Here is a 17,040-nt window from a genome sequence, read left to right on the forward strand (position 1 = left end):
TTTACTGGGGAAATATCAGTAACATTCTAGGAAATTAAATAATATTTTTATGGATGAATGGACAGTATTTAATTGGTTGATTGTTCTTGAAAAATGTTTGTTAGAGTTTAGGTAGAATCTTATCCAGAGCAGCCGAAAGCCTGAATTTATATTCAAATTTTATTATGCTTGGTAATATCAAATTATATCTTATGTAAGAAGAATAGAGCTCACTCCAGGGGTGGGGGTGGGAATCTTTAAAGAATTCTATTTTGTCAAGCTATTCAGGTTTCAAAGAGACCTTCTCAAGTTGGCTCAAGGAAAAGTTCATTTATTTTTGTGTGGACTGTCCAAAAATCCAAGAATGAGCTTTAATATGACTGGATTTTGTGAAGTCTGGAGTTGAAGGTGCTTTTAGGTTCAAGGCAACACTTAGAGAAATTAATAAGCTTTGGTAGAATTTCACTCTGGTGCTCGATCTTAAGTATAACTTAGCTCTTAGCTGCTCTTTAAGTGCTTTTATCTGTTCTAACTTGCTACTCAGAATTCCTGCTCACTCTTAACTCTGGTTATGTTAACGTGGTCATCAAACTCTAGCTCTGCCTTATAACCCTTCAGCTCATCCTCCAACAGTATCTGGAATTTCTTAGTTTGCGTTTCTGACACTGTAAATCTGATTTGCTTAGCTTAATTCTAGTTGAGTTCACAAGGCAAATTTATGAAGTAATTGCTTCTAGGTCAGGTCCCCACCCTTCATCCACTGGAGACAGGAGGGGCATACAGATGGAACAAGTTCTTTTCAAATGACTGGCAGGCATTACGACCAAAAATAAACTTGGCAGGTTCATTTGCCGTTTTGTTTTTTCAGTGCCATCTCAACTTCTTAGGTATATTAATTGCTCTATGGTATTCTCTTAGCACTTTGTTGTTTTCTTTATAATGGCATTTCCTAGTTTAATTGCAGATTATGTGCTTAAATATTTATTCTACTGAATTTTTTGAATAAATTTTAAAGATTGGCAACATATTTTATTGTTCTGCATAGCTTTAGCATCTGACCCATAATAAATGCCCTGTGTAAGTTTGTTGAAATTGAATTGTTGAGCACCTTTCTTACCATCTGTGATACTCTGACGCAACATCAAGGTACTAAGCTCTTAGTACTTTTCATTTTCTGTTTCCGTAAAACAAGGAACTCAGGCACTTGGGGGATGTGGGGTGAGGGGGAGGTACTGCACTTTAATGTAACGAAACTAATTTGTAAGGTGGAGATTTTAGTTATTTCATGTAAAATTCGGGATACAAATATGCATGAACATAGACTCTTGTTAGGAGGCACGTAGTCTAGCAGGGAAAACTGACATGTAAAAATAATTGTAATGTAGTGTTATAAATGCATTAAAATAGTTACGTTCTAGGTGTGGTGGTAGCACAGAGGAAGGTGATTGCCTCTGTTTTGGATGGTTAAGCATAGCTTTACAGAGGAGAATTTCTTGAATTGAGTCTTGAAGAAGGAACAGTAAAAGTTTGCCACGTGGATTTGGTGAAGTGGCAGGGAGGGGAGTAAGGAGGGAGAGGAACAGGGATGTTGATAAGTAGGGGTTAGAGAGCAATCTAGGAAAGAGAAACTAACCCATGCAAGGTTTAGCAGGTGCTAGACGGGGCTGGAGTACAGGAGCATGTAAAGAGCCCGGAAGAGATAAAGCTGGAGGGCCTGTGTGCCATGTTTAGAGATTTGGAATCCATCCTGTAGGCAGTAAAGTAATTTTATACAGGGGAGTAATAATCAGATTTTCATTTTATCAAAATGGCTGTTAGCAATTTCTTGTTCTTAGCAGTCTGAATAATGAATTGGGAGTGAGTGGATGGGGTCATTAGGGAGGCAGGTAGACTAATTAGGAGGCTTGTGAGATTGTATAACTCAGAATTGAAGAAGACCTGAAAGAGGAATGGAGAGGAGAGACAGTTATGAAAAATACTAATGAGGTAAAATTGTTACGGTTTTGGATGTTGGGTGATGAGGGCGAGGTACTTGTTGGGCATAAATTTCAGGTTTCTGATTCGGGTGGTTGGTGGTAGTCTCCAAAGGGGGAAATACATGAGGATTAACAGGTTTAAGGAAAATCAGTTTAGAATATGTTCACTTTGAGGTACCTAAAGGCCTGCCAGATACAGTGTCAGTAAGCAGTTGGATCTACAGCTCCAGAGCTAGAGATAAATATTTAGACATAGAATTAGAGATAAAACTATGGCACGTGGGGCTTGTAGAGGGAAAGAAGACAGATAAAACTCTAGAATGCAATGCCATATAACAAATGGAGGAAGGCAGTTAAAGAGTGCCAAGAAGTAGGAAGAGAAATAGAAAAGAATGATGTGGAAATGAAAGGAACAGAGTTTTCAAGTTATTCACTTGAAAATAGCCAGTGGTGTTGAAGTAAGATAAGGATTAATATGTGACTATTAAATGTGTCAGTTAATAACAGGACATTATCATTTCGTGAGAGTAATAGTAAAATTCCAATTGTTGTGTGTTGAGGTTAGAATGGAAAGTAAAATATAGACCACTATTTTAATGCTTTTAACTGAATGAGAAAAGTGTTTTAAATAGTTAAGAGAGTTTTGGGGTTTTTTTTTTTTGTTTTTAGGCTGGAAGATATTAAACATTTTTGTAGATCGAGGGCAAAAATCTCATACAGAGGAAGAAATAGAAGATGCAGGAGAGGATGGACTAGTTGTATTTGAGGTTTAAAAAAAGAATCCTGTGTTCTCAAACACAGTTTCAAGGGGTTAAGCCTCTGTTTATTCCCTGTGCTGCCCAGTTGTTGATCTGGGGAACAGATATTTGAAGGCCACCTATGTACCAGACACTGTCATGGGTGTACGTGTAAGAAAACAAAAAAAAGTTCTTCCCTCATGAAATGTACATTCTACTGCAGAATGGGGTAAGAAAATACAAAGTAAATGTACCAGAATATCGGATGATAAAAAAGCACAGTAGAGAAAAATACAACAGAATAAGTAGAGATAGGGGTACTAAGAGAGGAGAGCTTGTTCTTATTTATTAGTGGGGCATGAAAGGCCTCACGAATAAGGTAACATTTGAGGTGAGAGCTGAAGGAAGTGAAACACTAGCCATACAGATGTCTGGGGGAACAGTGTTCAAACAGAAGGATGTTAAGTTCAGAGGCCCTGAGGCTGGAGCTTTTCAGTGTCCTCCTGAGAGAGCTCATCTACACTGTGTCCTCCTCTACTGACTCAAGCACACATATGCCAGTGACATAGATGCGTCCCCTCCAGTGTTCCCATAGCCCTAATTCACCACGTCAACTTGTCACTAAGTCAAGTAACTTGTCAGTTGCCTGTGTAGATTTCTCCAGTTTCTCCAGTGGTTTCCCAGTATTGCCTCTCAGAGTAAAATCCAAACTTCTTAACCTACTGATAAAGCCCTTTGCCTGCTAGATCAATTTCGTCTCTTGCCATTTCTCCCTTAGTGAACTTTAGTCTCTGAATGTGTGGATGTATTCCTTTTATTTTCCATATTTACTCATATTATAACCTTAGCATAAATCATAATAACTCAGATTTTTTTCCATTCCTTCAGGGCTGACAAACTGTTTGTTCTTTTTGACCCAACTTGAGCATCACCTCATCTGGAACTTTATATGACTACAATTATTTTATGTGTCTCTTCTTTGTTTTTCCATAAGGCATGTATTTATTATACCTGTATTATATCAATATATATTACACTGTATTATAATTGCTTACTTGTATGTTCCCTACTGGACTGATTTCTTAGGGCACACACTGTACATCATTTAATTCTTGACCTAACATCTACCTTAGTGTCTGATATAGTTGTTCAATAAATATCTAATGCAATAAAAGAATAACTCTTCTGTTTTGTAAATTATTTTTCAGATTCGATACATTTCTCAGACTCAAGGTTTACCAGGAGAACAGTTGTTAAATGTGGGTACAAAATCCACAAGATTTTTTTGCAGAGAAACAGATATCTCTCATTCTGGTTGGAGATTAAAGGTAATTCATTAAAAAAAATATTTAGAAAAACATATTCTAAGATGCTTCATGTTCACAGATAATACCCTCTGTGCCTATTTTTCTTTCATTGCATTTTTTTTTTTTTTGCGGTACACGGGCCTCTCACTGTTGTGGCCTCTCCCGTTGTGGAGCAGAGGCTCCGGACACGCAGGCTCAGCGGCCATGGCTCATGGGCTCAGCCGCTCCGCGGCATGTGGGATCTTCCCAGACCGGGGCACGAACCTGCGTCCCCTGCATCGGCAGGCGGGCTCTCAACCACTGCGCCACCAGGGAAGCCCTCTTTCATTGCATTTTTTTCTTCTTTTGAATTTTCATTTTTGACAATCCCCACCCCCCACTTTTAACGAGGAGAGTCCTTTCTGAATACCTTAGCTCATTCTCTAACCTGGCAGCACAATTATTAACTCACTTTAAATAGTTTAAAAAAATTTTATGTGTATCATTTTGTGTTGTTTATCTTCCCTACCCAGTTCTACATTTATTAAGCTTTATAGGACAGGGATTGAATCTAACCACTTACTACATAACCCAAGTACCTAATTTATTCCTGGGATTAGTAAATCTTTAATGATTCACTTTAGTTATTTTGTTAAGGATTTTATCTATATGTGTAATATTTTTTGGTCTGAACCTGAACTTCTCATTTTTTGTATACTTCTAAAAACTTACATTTAAAAAAATTATTTTATTTATTTATTTTTGGCTGCATTGGGTCCACTCTTTGTTGCGGTGCGTGGGCTTCTCATTGCAGTGGCTTCTCGTTGCGGAGCACAGGCTCTAGGCGCATCGACTTCAGTAGTTGTGGCTCGCAGGCTCTAGAGCGCAGGCTCAGTAGTTGTGGCACACAGGCTTAGTTCCTCCACAGCGTGTGGGATCCTCCCGGACCAGGGCTCAAACCCGTGTTCCCTGCCTTGGCAGGTGGATTCTTAACCACTGTGCCACCAGGGAAGTCCCAAAATTACATTTTTGATAGTTATTCTTTTGAAACTACTACTTGCCTTAGAATATTCAATATATTAGGCTAAATGTGCCAGAATTGAAGAAATAAAGGATTTACAAATGGTGGGTAATAAGATATTTTCCTTCTCTGATATATTCGATAAGACACTGGAAGAACATGAGGCTGAGACAGGAATGAAGTCTAAAGAAGCCAGAAAGTACATATTCAACAGTCTGGATGATATAGTGCATGTGAGTACCACAGACACATTTGTCAATCTTATGCTTAAGTTGGTGGATTGAATGCCAAGAATGCCAAAACACGTTAATCATTTTCTATATGACATAGAATGCTTGCTGCTTTTAAGCTTTTCAAACAAAATTGATTCTGAGGTTTCAGGGACTAAATTGCATTTGTCTTTATCACATATTTAATTTGTATTATTCAAGTATTTTCTTTAAAAAGGAAAACTCTAACAGACATATTTCTTTTCCTTACATCTCTCTAGAAGTGGATATTTGTTAGTTAAAAAAAAATTTTTTTTCCTGCTTTGAATGCTCTTTGGTACCTCAAAATATTTTTGAGGATTTGTTAAACTCAATTGTTCTTTCTTATTTCAAAATAATTGTAGTTCTTTGTTCTTTCCTGTGTTGTGGGCTTTTTTTGTAAACTGTGAGACTTTAACATATACTACCTTGTATGGCTTATTTTTATTCGATGACTTGAAATTTTGATTTTGCAGGTGAACACAGTGATGGATTTGGAAGGAAGTGATCTTTTGGCTGAGAAAGCTGATAGAAGAGAATTTGTTAGTCTGTTGAAAAAAATGTTGCTGATTGATGCAGATTTAAGAATTACTCCAGCAGAGACTTTGAACCATGCTTTTGTTAATATGAAACATCTTCTAGATTTCCCGCATAGCAACCAGTATGTTACTCTAAAATCTTTTAAAATGATTCTGGAGAAATGATAATGCTGTTTGTGGTAAACCAGTGTGTTAGAAAAATGATTCAATTTCTTCATTAAATATAAGTAAACTGAGTAAAAAGAGGTTAAGCTAACTTGGCCAAGTTCACATAGACAGTAAATTGCAGAGTAGAAATAGAATGCAAATCTAAATCACATTCCAATGTTCTTTTTCCAAAATAGCATACTGAGGATGACTGAGTGATGTCGTTTTACATGACATTCTTACCTTAATAACCAGGCATATTTATAGTTTAAGGAAGTGTTAAGTTGTTCCTCCCTCAATTTTGAGTCCTGCAAACTCCATTTTCAATTTCCTTTCACAGCATTTGCTTTTCTTGTCCCCCTTCTTTCCCCTCTGTGTTGTGGAAGGAAAGGAGGTTTTTTTTTATGGGTTAGTAGAGAAGAGTATATGCCCAAATTGAGAAGGACTTAGAAGAGTTACCTTAGGCAAAGCTTGTGAATTCTTTGAACCCCAGTCCTCTTTTTTATTGGCTGAAGAGAGTAAAGTAAGTGACTTAAAATAACTTCTTTTAATATTTTTAAAATATTGAATGAAGGAGGTAAAGGAACAAACTGATATTCGTTATTGTGAATTACAATTAAAATCGATGTTTTTATAAAGCCCAACTAGTCTCCACACCCCCAGTACTTAAAAATGTGTAATGGTTTCTGTATATAAGTACTTTGAAAATAACATAATAACCACATACATGGTGCCATTAATCTAGGGATGTGGAGATCTAGTAGTTTAGAAAAAAACTATTTAGAGTAGGAGTCATAAAAGTGTAACCAAAAAGTGCTCACTATTGCTTTGCTGTCTCAAGAAAATATTCCAGATATAAGTATATTCTTCTTGCTTTGAAATTTGATCTTACAGGATTTCCTGGTAGAAATACTGTTGGAAATATGCAGATTAAGTGCAAGCCATAGACTTTTTTTTCCTTTTGGAAATAATTTTTAATCTTAAACTACTCTAAACATTAAAAAAATAATATTACAATTACCTTTCGATTTTTCTTTTGCAGTGTAAAGTCCTGTTTTCATATTATGGATATTTGTAAGTCCCATCCGAATTCATGTGACACAAATAATCACAATAAAACTTCACTCTTGAGACCAGTTGCTCCAAGCAGTACTGCTAATCTGACAGCAAATTTTACTAAAATTGGCACATTAAGAAGTCAGGTAAGAACTTATAGTATTTGATAATTTATGCTCCTCTTTTTTTTTTTTTTTAAATGATTGCTGATTTGCTTTTGAAATATGCAGAAGTTTCCATGTCAGCAGTTAGAAGTTTCAGTGCTGATGAAGTCTTACTATGGCTGTTCTGTTAAATCTCTAATATTTCAGGGTAACAATTGGAGCATATCTACTCAAATCCATTTTTTTCCTTCACCTTTTATTCTTTCAATATGATCTACCTGCCCTTCTTTGTCTCAACTCTACAAAAAGTAGACTTCAGTAAGATCAATTTCTGGGTCCATTTTTATCATAGAATTACGATTTATTGAAATGCATTTGATTTCTACTTATAAAGTATGTGTACAGCAATTAGAAGCCTGCTCTGTATAATGAATGCCATGTACGTCTATCGTTTCAGGCATTAACCACATCTGCTCATTCAGTTGTGCACCATGGGATTCCTCTGCAGGCTGGAACTGCTCATTTTGGTTGTGGTGATGCTTTTCAGCAGACACTGATTATCTGTCCACCAGCTATTCAAGGTATTCTTTTATTTAAATTACACTTTGAATTTAGGCATGCATTACTTTAAAATAAGTTTAGGCATCTATTCATTAAATATACTGCATGGGTTTTGGTACGTTTACTGCTACATTTGAATTTAATTTAAGCAGGTCAGTAGCCTTTAGACCAGTGATACTTCTTGACTACAGCTCCACTGTAGTCATCATTAACAAAATGGACCATATGACAGTTGTATTTCCTGTAGAGTCTAGCATGATAACATACCTTAGTGGAAATTAATGAACTTGGAAAGGTATGGATTGTCCTATACTGGGTATAACTGCTCCAGATGTTCAAGTAAGTACTTATCTGCATGTCATCGCTGGACATTACAGTGATTGAGAGCTCAGTTCTTTAAGTTTTGGTCAGAGGATTTCTTTCCTAAAATATTGTAGTCTTGTTCTTTCCCCATAGCTTAGTTTGTTTGTTTGTTTGAAGATTGATTTTGATCAAATTGCCCTTATTTAGATAAAAATATAGAATCAAATCCTCAAGTGAGATGGTGACAGAATACCTTTGAAGATGCCATAAATTTTCACACTGAGGAATTTCTTAGTGGTAAAAGGGTGATAGCAGTGAACTTTTTGACTGGAATAGCTAGCATAAAGCCCTCTTTCCTAGGTCCTTCGGTAGCGTTTTGTCCTTGCTAGGCCGTGACATCTAGTTATATCTTAAAATCAAGAGATTGATTCCAAATGGGCCAGAAATGACTCTTTGAAGCATGGTGGTAATGCTGTATAGTGTAAGTGAGAGCTCTTGGTGCTAAGTCGGCCTGGGATCTAGTTCTCTTTCTGCTGTTTGCTCTGCCATCCCAGACAAGTCTGTTAACTTGCTTCAGCCTTTGTCAAAGAAAACAGACTGAATAGATACTATCTTGATCGTTTCCAGCTGTAATATTTCTGGATTCTGAAGGTTATATTTGAAATTTTTATTTCATTTAAGGATGTGAGCAACTTTTTAAAGTTTTTATTTTAATCTTCCCCACAGTGCCTAACAAAGCACCAAAAATATGTTTGTTGACTTGCTTGGCTGGTAATGAGAGATGTGAAAACATGGCAGCTCTTTAGCCACTTTGGTTCTACCAGGGTAGCTTTGGTCTGTTATCTGTGACAGTGGCTGGTTTGGTAATACAAACCATGGCTGGTTTGGTAATAAAAATACCTATATCATATTGTCAGCACTCTTAAAGATGCTGTTGTGTTTCTTCGTTTTTCTTCAACTGTTTATTGTAGAGAAGTTCAAAGAATAATAATGTCCTTTCTCCTAGATTCAACAAGTATTAACATGGTGTATTTGTTCTATCTGTCTGTTACACATACACATACTGTTAATAGTAAGTCATAGACATTTTACTTCTAAATACTTGAGCATGCAAGACTGATGCTTTTTTGTTTTTCAATTAGTTACTACGTAAGTGGTATCTTGACAAATACATTTTCACTTAGATGAGTTTTTAATCTGTACTAATAGATTCTTAGGTTCTAATGATCTCTTCCGTGTACCAAAATCAGTTTGGGAGTCACCTACCTACAGTGTGGTATATTTCATCAAGATTTGGAATAGCAGGGAATTCCCTGGCATTCCAGTGGTTAGGATTCTGGGCTTTCACTGCTGGGGGCCCCGGTTTGATCCTTGTTAGGGGAACTAAGATCCTGCAAGCTGTGCGGCACAGCCAAAAAAAAAAGATTTGGAATAACAATTTTTTTTTTTCAGAGCTACCTTCTGTTTGTACCAAAAGGCTTTGTGGACACATTTCTAAATACAATTGGGCATCATTCTTAAAACATTCAATGAGGTTAGGCAAATCTTCTATCTTTTTATGTAGCTTATAATTAATAAAAGGTTAGTAACCTTTCTGTACATATGTTAGCAACTGCAAGTGGTTCCTAACAAGGATAACAGAAAGAAAAGGAGATACTTTCAGGTTCATTAACTCATCAAATGTGAAGAACAATAGTTTTAGAATTAATAGTGAGAGAAAGCAAAATATTTGTTCGCTTAAAAAACTAACAGGTGCAGTTGCAGCAGCATAACAGGCAGGCTCTGTAATATGTTGTCTCACTGTTTCTTAGTATAGTGTCTGCTTAGAAATGAAAGCTTTCCCTCTAATCCATTTTGGCATCTGTAGAAAATCCCAGTATTGACCTTCTTACCCCTTTACCTCATAATGTGCTAATCCATTTCAAAGAAACATATTTAAATGATTATTGGGTAGCAGTTATGGTACCATTATACTTCGGATTTTAAAATAAAATTTATGTCTCTTGTCCTTCACTTTAAATTTTTTACCTTGGGTCTACACTGTTTAAGTTCATCATGCATTTCATATATTTTAGATACTATAGATACAACATGTAGGTATAGCTATATGGATGCCACATTCCTAATATTGTGCCATGTTTAAAGTACAGAAGACTTAGACAAGCTTTTACTTAACAAATTTGAGTGTAGGTTGTTGTATTTACTAAACAAGCATTTAACATTATTTGGCAATAGCTACTTATTCATCCCCTCTGGATGAAAACTGCTATTTTAGAGTCAAATGCATTCCAGCAAAATTCTCCTCTGTTGTACTAGAACAGTCTTTAAACTTTTTGTGTCATGCTTTCCAGGTATCAAGCAAATGTAATCGAAGATAAAAATTTTAGCCAACCTAATAAGCATATAGAAAATTAGGATCTGAACCCACTTTTTTTTTTCTTTTTTCTTTTTTTTTGCTGTACGCAGACCTCTCACTGTTGTGGCCTCTCCCATTGCGGAGCACAGGCTCCGGATGCGCAGGCTCAGCGGCCATGGCTCACGGGCCCAGCCGCTCTGCGGCATGTGGGATCCTCCCTGACCGGGGCATGAACCCGTGTCCCCTGCATCGGCAGGCGGACTCTCAACCACTGCGCCACCAGGGAAGCCCTGAACCCACTTTTGAATTTGATTTAAAAAAAAAGATTATAGGAGAATTCTTCTTGTCTTAAGGCATTGATTACGAGGAGAATTTAAGGGCAATCTTTTTTTGGGGGGATTTAAGAATTTGCTCTGTGATTTCATCCTTATCAAAGTGAGGATGCTTTTTTCTCTGATGAGCTTCTCTATTGCTGCAATATATCTACACAGCCTGGGTGTGCTCATATTCCATTCCTTGGAGAATTTGCTGATCAAGACATGCTTTTTGGAAAGAGTAAGAAGGTCATTTTAAAAAAATAACTCATAGATCTTTGTAGATCTAATTCACATGTAGCTCTTTTTTTTCTTTGTCTTTTTTTAACTTTTTTTGCCCATGCGCTGCAGCACGTGGGATCTTAGTTCCCTGACCAGGGATTGATCCCTCACCCCCTGCACTGGAAGCACAGAGTCTTAACCACTGGACTGCCAGGGAAGTCCCTCACATGTAGCTCTTTAGGTGGAGTTCAGAGGGTAGAACACCCTGTCAGTAGGATAAGCACCTCTGTGAAGAAAATAAACACGATAAAATTCTCCTTAGAATTATCACTTACAAATATTTGTGCAATAAAAAGTATAAGGTTATTTTTCAGTAGGAAAAAAAAAAGAATTGTTTTTAAAAAATTTTTTTTAAATGGCTGATCACACAAGGTCACTTTTATCCAAAAACTGATTATGTTTAAATGATCTGCCAGCCCATATTGAAAGTAAGTACAATACAATAGACTGGAATTATGAAGTAGTGAATTTATTCTAGTAACTCAGCTTTCTAATCTTAGGAGATATCCCTAAAATCTTGTTAGTCAAAGTTCTTAGTTGGTGTAAAATACTACTTTACTCTCTTAAAGTTTAGTACCATAAGACTTAATATTTGCAAGGTGCTCTTGCAATGTATGACACAGGCATATTAATATTAACAGGATTAACGTGGGTAGTAATCCTGCTTTCTAATTTTCCTAGGGGGTAAGCAAAATGGAACATGTTTGTCCTGGAGTTCCAGTAGCTCTCCACTAGAAATACTAGTAGATTAAACCACAATGATAAATGCTTAGTTGTATCATATAAGGCAGAAAAGTTTGTTTTTTGCTTTTCCTTTAGAGGTTGAAATGAGTGTGCCATCCTGAATTTTATTGAATCATGTAAACCATCATGGCCATTGAAGTTGAAGTTGTGATACATTCCTCCTTTGGTGATGTGTATAAGATCTTATCATAGTTTTAAAGAAGAGAATACCAAGCATAGCTAAAAGTTTGTGTGAAAAGATGAACATTTACCTGCTAGAGGATAAGGATGTTGAGCCAGATTCACCTTTCCGTGTCTTACCAGTGGCAGAACTTTCTAAAAGGAAAGGAAAGCTATAATAGCAAACTTTAAAAGGAATGGGAAGTTTCAAAAACAAATCATTCAACTTTGAAAGAGTAGCTTTATAACAATTTTTGGAATGAGGTACCACAAGGTAGATAGACAGTATCTCACTTTCCAAATAGATTGCTTTCTAATATTATGAAAATTTTATGCAGGGAATTTTTTCATAATCCTAATAAGAATTTTAGCAATTCATAAATTTAAGAGTTTTATAAGGTAACTCAGAAAAGTTTTTTATTTGAGAACTGTTCTTTTCTATTTCACAGGTATTCCTGCAACACATGGTAAACCCACTAGTTATTCAATAAGGGTAGATAATACAGTACCCCTTGTAACGCAGGCCCCAGCCATGCAGCCACTACAGATCCGACCAGGAGTTCTTTCTCAGGTTGGTAATAATTCATTATTTTTACATATGTGCTGTCCTCCTTTTACTCAGGTAGAGGCACTAATCCATTTGTGCTGTTGGAAACAATGAAAATGACCTAGATGGGAATTCGATCCTTGTAGATTATTGACTTTAACTTTTATAATTATTAGAAGATTGTTACTTTTTTTTTTAATTATTGAATTTTTTTATTTTTAAAAATTTAAAAAATTTTTTTAACATCTTTATTGGAGTATAATTGCTTTACAATGGTGTGTTAGTTTCTGCTTTATAACAAAGTGAATCAGTTATACATATACATATGTCCCCATATCTCTTCCTTCTTGCGTCTCCCTCCCTCCCTCTCACCCTCCCTATCCCACCCCTCTAGGTGGTCACAAAGCACGGAGCTGATCTCCCTGTGCTATGCGGCTGCTTCCACTAGCTGTCTATTTTACGTTTGGTAGTGTATGTATATCCATGCCACTCTCTCACTTTGTCCCAGTTTACCCTTCCCCGTCCCCAGATCGTCAAGTCGATTCTCTAGTAGGTCTGTGTCTTCATTCCCGTCTAGAAGATTGTTACTTTGAGTTAACTTGTATCATACTAGTTTTTCTTTTGTTTTTGGTTTTGTTTTTTGCTGCAACAGACATGGTCTGGTAGAACACAGCAGATGCTGGTACCTGCCTGGCAACAGATAACACCCATGGCTCCTGCTACTACATTAGCTTCTGAGGGTATGGCTGGTTCACAAAGGCTCGGAGACTGGGGGTAAGTTAAAAACAAGGGTACTTCTTTGTGAATAGTTTGCAAACTAGATATGGTAAAGTAGAGATTCAATTTTTCTAAATTTTCTCCCTAGGAAAATGATTTCACACAGCAATCATTACAGCTCAGTGATGCCACAACCTCTTCTAACCAATCAGATCACCTTATCAGCCCCTCAGCCAATTAGTGTGGGCATCGCACATGTTGTGTGGCCTCAGCCTGCCACCACCAAGAAAAATAAACTGTGCCAGAACAGGTTGGTATTGATATTTTAACTTTCCTCTGCATTTTGAAAATTAGTCATTAAAATAAATTTTGCATGTACACCAAAGGGTCACTCTGTTGTATTCAAAATGACCTCTTCAATAGCTTTGTTACAAACACTAAGCCAGCTCCCTTCTCAATTTCTCAGAGGTATTTTGGTAAAACTAATGGAATGGGAGCCAGGAAGAGAGGAAATAAATGCTTTCAGTTGGTAAGATTGTCTTTATTGCCCTTTTGATTTATTATCTACCTATAATTTTAGACCATTTTAGATACTCAGATATCACATTTACCAAAAAAAAAAAAAAAGACCATTTGAATATATGTAAATGCAATCTACACTCATATTTCTAGAGGTATTTTATATATCACAGACTCATCTGTATGTTAGTGTGTTATAATCTTAACAAGTGAAGGTTTGCATTGTTAATTATAACAAGCTGTCTTAGAAAAATGTCATGTATATATTTTGATTATAGGAATAACACATTGTTCCTTTGATTGCAGGAGTAATTCATTGCAGAATACCAATATCCCACAATCAGCATTTATTTCTCCAAAGATAGTAAATGGGAAAGATGTTGAGGAAGCAAGTTGCATAGAAACACAGGACAATCATAACTCAGAAGGAGAGGCAAGAAATTGTTGTGAAACTTCTATCAGGCAGGACCCTGATTCATCAGTTTCAGATAAACAGCGGCAAACCATCATCATCGCTGACTCCCCGAGTCCTGCGGTGAGTGTGATCACCATTAGCAGTGACACTGATGAAGAAGAGACGTCGCAGAGACATTCGCTCAGAGAGTAAGTGCCAAAAGCAGTTTCCCGCGATTTTCCTGCCTCCTTCAATAATGATGGCACCCTCTGCTGCAGTGGGAAGAAAAACTTTGTGATTTATTACTTGTCTGTTCATGTCCTTCAGAGTAAACTTCCTGAATAGCATTTAGCGTGATTACTATAGCATTTTTCCTGTATTATGAGCTTTAGATTTTTGTCTTAACTGTTTCATATCCTTAATTAAATAATGTAAATTTTGGCTACTTGGGAAGTATGTTCTCATTTTTGACCCAGTTGTCCCTTCCCTCTTTACTTAGATGTAAAGGTAATCTGGATTGTGAAGCTTGCCAGAGCACCTTGAATATTGATCGGATTTGTTCATTAAGTAGTCCTGAGAGTACTCTGAGCACCAGCTCCTCAGGGCAGTCCAGCCCATCCCCTTGCAAGAGACCGAACAGGTAAAGGAATTTCAATAGCAGTACATTATAAATATTAAGTCTACTAAAAAGCCTATGATTTCTTTTGTTGTTGTTTAAATTAGTAAGTACCTGCCAGTTTACCACAGTGACTTCTCTCTTGATCATAATTTTTGAACTAGATCACCTTTTTATAAACTCAGGTTTTAAGTAGTAATTTTCTTTACTATTACAGAACAGATCTAAATGAAAAATTGAGGTTCTAATAAATGATTTTTAAAGAATCATTTGTTTTGAAAGGGTGAAAAAGCCACATTCTCAACTCCAGCTCCACAGACTACTATTGTAATTTAAATTTGGAATAAGAACATATACTTCAGCAAAATAAAAAGGAATGTTTTGCATAATAAAGTAATGACCCACTGTCAGTAGAGTATTTGCTGATTTTTTTCTCTCATAGTGATTGATTTGCACGGTTTCATGCATATTTCCTTCCTACCCTTCCTTTTGGCCAGGGACGTGCCTTGCCACTAAAGTAGTGAGCTTCTCCTAACCTGCATGAGGTACTAACGCATTAAGAGATGAGCCATAAAAATTTCAGTGAAATACATTTGATTTTAGCTTTTAGAAATTCTTTTTTTTAGTGGAAACAAAATTTGAAAAAGTTCAGCTTTAATTTTATTCGTCTTCTCTTTTTTCCATAATCAGGAAATATGGTTTTGAATAGTTTGGTTATAACTAAGCTCTGTGGAAGCATAAAGAAGTATTAACACATCTTCTTATAACTTGTTTATAATGTGGTTTGGAAGTTGATATTATACATACGTATATGTAAATACACACATACATGTAAGATGTGTATATATATAAATAAAATACAAAGATAAAAATATATAATTAAAATATACATATAAAAAGAGGTGCTTCAAATTGTTAAGTATGAAGTGAGTAGTAAAACAATATAAATGCTGTAGAAATCCCAAGGAGTTGGGGGGGTGGTGGGCAGGGCCCAAGGGTCAGGGCGAGAAGAGAAATGGGACACTGGCTAGACCTTCAGAGAGGTGGGAAAAACCTTTCAGATAACTGGTTAGTTAAAAGGACCCAAATTATCACTAAAGGCACATATATAACATTAGAATTTAATCTGAAATATGCAAGTTGCATGCTTATGTGTTTGTACATTTCGTTTCAGTTATCCAGAACAGCACTTCTTTTGTAGTGTCTTGATGAAATCTTCTGTAATTTATAAATGGGATTTTATGAACTGCGACTAAGGATCAAGTGGGAAGGGAAAGGACGGAAAAATAAGTGCCAAGAGTGTGTTCCTAGATAGACAGAATTAGGGTTAGCAGTCTGAAAAGAGAATTAATGTGGGAGTCTAGGAAATCTATGAAAAATGTTTTTTTGATAAGGAAGAAGTTGTAATTAGGTATGAAATAATTGAATAAGATTCTTATCAATTTGCTGGGAGTCTGGAAATTATTTAACTTTAGATTTAACATTGAAAAACATTGTTCATAAAAATACTTTCTTGTTGTAGTATGTCAGATGAAGAACAGGAAAGTAGTTGTGATACTGTGGATGGCTCTCCAACATCAGACTCTTCAGGACATGACAGCCCGTTTGCAGAGAGCAGTTTTGTGGCGGATACGCATCAAAACACAGAACTGGTAACCTCTGCTGACACAGAAACCAAACCAGCTGTTTGTACTGTTGTGGTGCCACCAATGGGACTAGAAAATGGATTAAATGCCGATGAGCATATGGCAAACACAGGTAAACTGAGTCCTCTCTATTTCCCTGATTGTCCCTTAAAAGGTCTTAATTTAGGAACATTAGAGCCAAAAGTCATCTCTGAATTTCCAGCCTGACCCTGCCAAATCTATTGTACAAAGGAGATATCTTCTAATATCACCCAGTCCTTGGAAACCATGAGATCTTTTCTTTTTATTTAATTTTAAGGTTCTCAAATCACTATTGTGTAAAATATCTAAAGACCTTTCTAATTTTTATTATAAGAAGGAAAAAGTAGCTACTTTCTGGTATTTTGTTGTTGCCAGATTCTGTATGCCAGCCATTAATAAAAGGACGATCTGCTCCTGGAAGATTAAACCAGCCTTCCGCAGTAGGTAATCGTCAGCAGAAATTGACATCAGCATTCCAGCAGCAGCATTTGAATTTCAGTCAGGTATGTTTGTGAATTTATGAGTCTTTGGGATTCAAATTTAGCAGTTTTCTAACTGGGGGGAAAAAGATTCTCACACTGTATAAAATCTTAATAAATTTTTCCCTTTTCATTATCCCAAGTGACTTAAAAAGTAATTGGCTTAATAATAGGATAATTATCCGATTATCCATGGAACTTGAATTTTTCAGAAAGATTAGGTTCTTAGGTTCTCTTAAAGTTTTTTAGTCTGTTTGTTGTTTTAGGCCCTTTAAATCAGAATGCACAC

At 36.2% G+C, this 17,040-nt stretch overlaps 1 protein-coding gene across 4 annotated transcripts in view; it reads left to right on the forward strand.

The window, feature by feature from the left end:
* Positions 1-17,040, forward strand: part of HIPK3 (homeodomain interacting protein kinase 3) — a 96,737-nt gene that overhangs the window by 75,185 nt on the left and 4,512 nt on the right. For 3 of the 4 annotated variants that reach the window (XM_019948153.3, XM_019948151.3, XM_019948152.3), the window contains 13 exons: positions 3,901-4,020; positions 5,146-5,232; positions 5,724-5,908; positions 6,976-7,135; positions 7,551-7,674; positions 12,262-12,383; positions 13,012-13,133; positions 13,225-13,386; positions 13,543-13,605; positions 13,902-14,198; positions 14,489-14,629; positions 16,128-16,363; positions 16,648-16,775. In XM_019948153.3, the coding sequence (XP_019803712.1) occupies positions 3,901-4,020; positions 5,146-5,232; positions 5,724-5,908; positions 6,976-7,135; positions 7,551-7,674; positions 12,262-12,383; positions 13,012-13,133; positions 13,225-13,386; positions 13,543-13,605; positions 13,902-14,198; positions 14,489-14,629; positions 16,128-16,363; positions 16,648-16,775 (1,947 nt within the window). The remainder of the gene's footprint in view (positions 1-3,900; positions 4,021-5,145; positions 5,233-5,723; positions 5,909-6,975; positions 7,136-7,550; positions 7,675-12,261; positions 12,384-13,011; positions 13,134-13,224; positions 13,387-13,542; positions 13,606-13,901; positions 14,199-14,488; positions 14,630-16,127; positions 16,364-16,647; positions 16,776-17,040) is intronic. The other variant, XM_019948155.3, reaches the window with a different exon arrangement.

This window comes from Tursiops truncatus, chromosome 8 (genome assembly GCF_011762595.2).
Source record: "Tursiops truncatus isolate mTurTru1 chromosome 8, mTurTru1.mat.Y, whole genome shotgun sequence".
In the NCBI taxonomy this organism is placed as follows: domain Eukaryota; kingdom Metazoa; phylum Chordata; class Mammalia; order Artiodactyla; family Delphinidae; genus Tursiops; species Tursiops truncatus.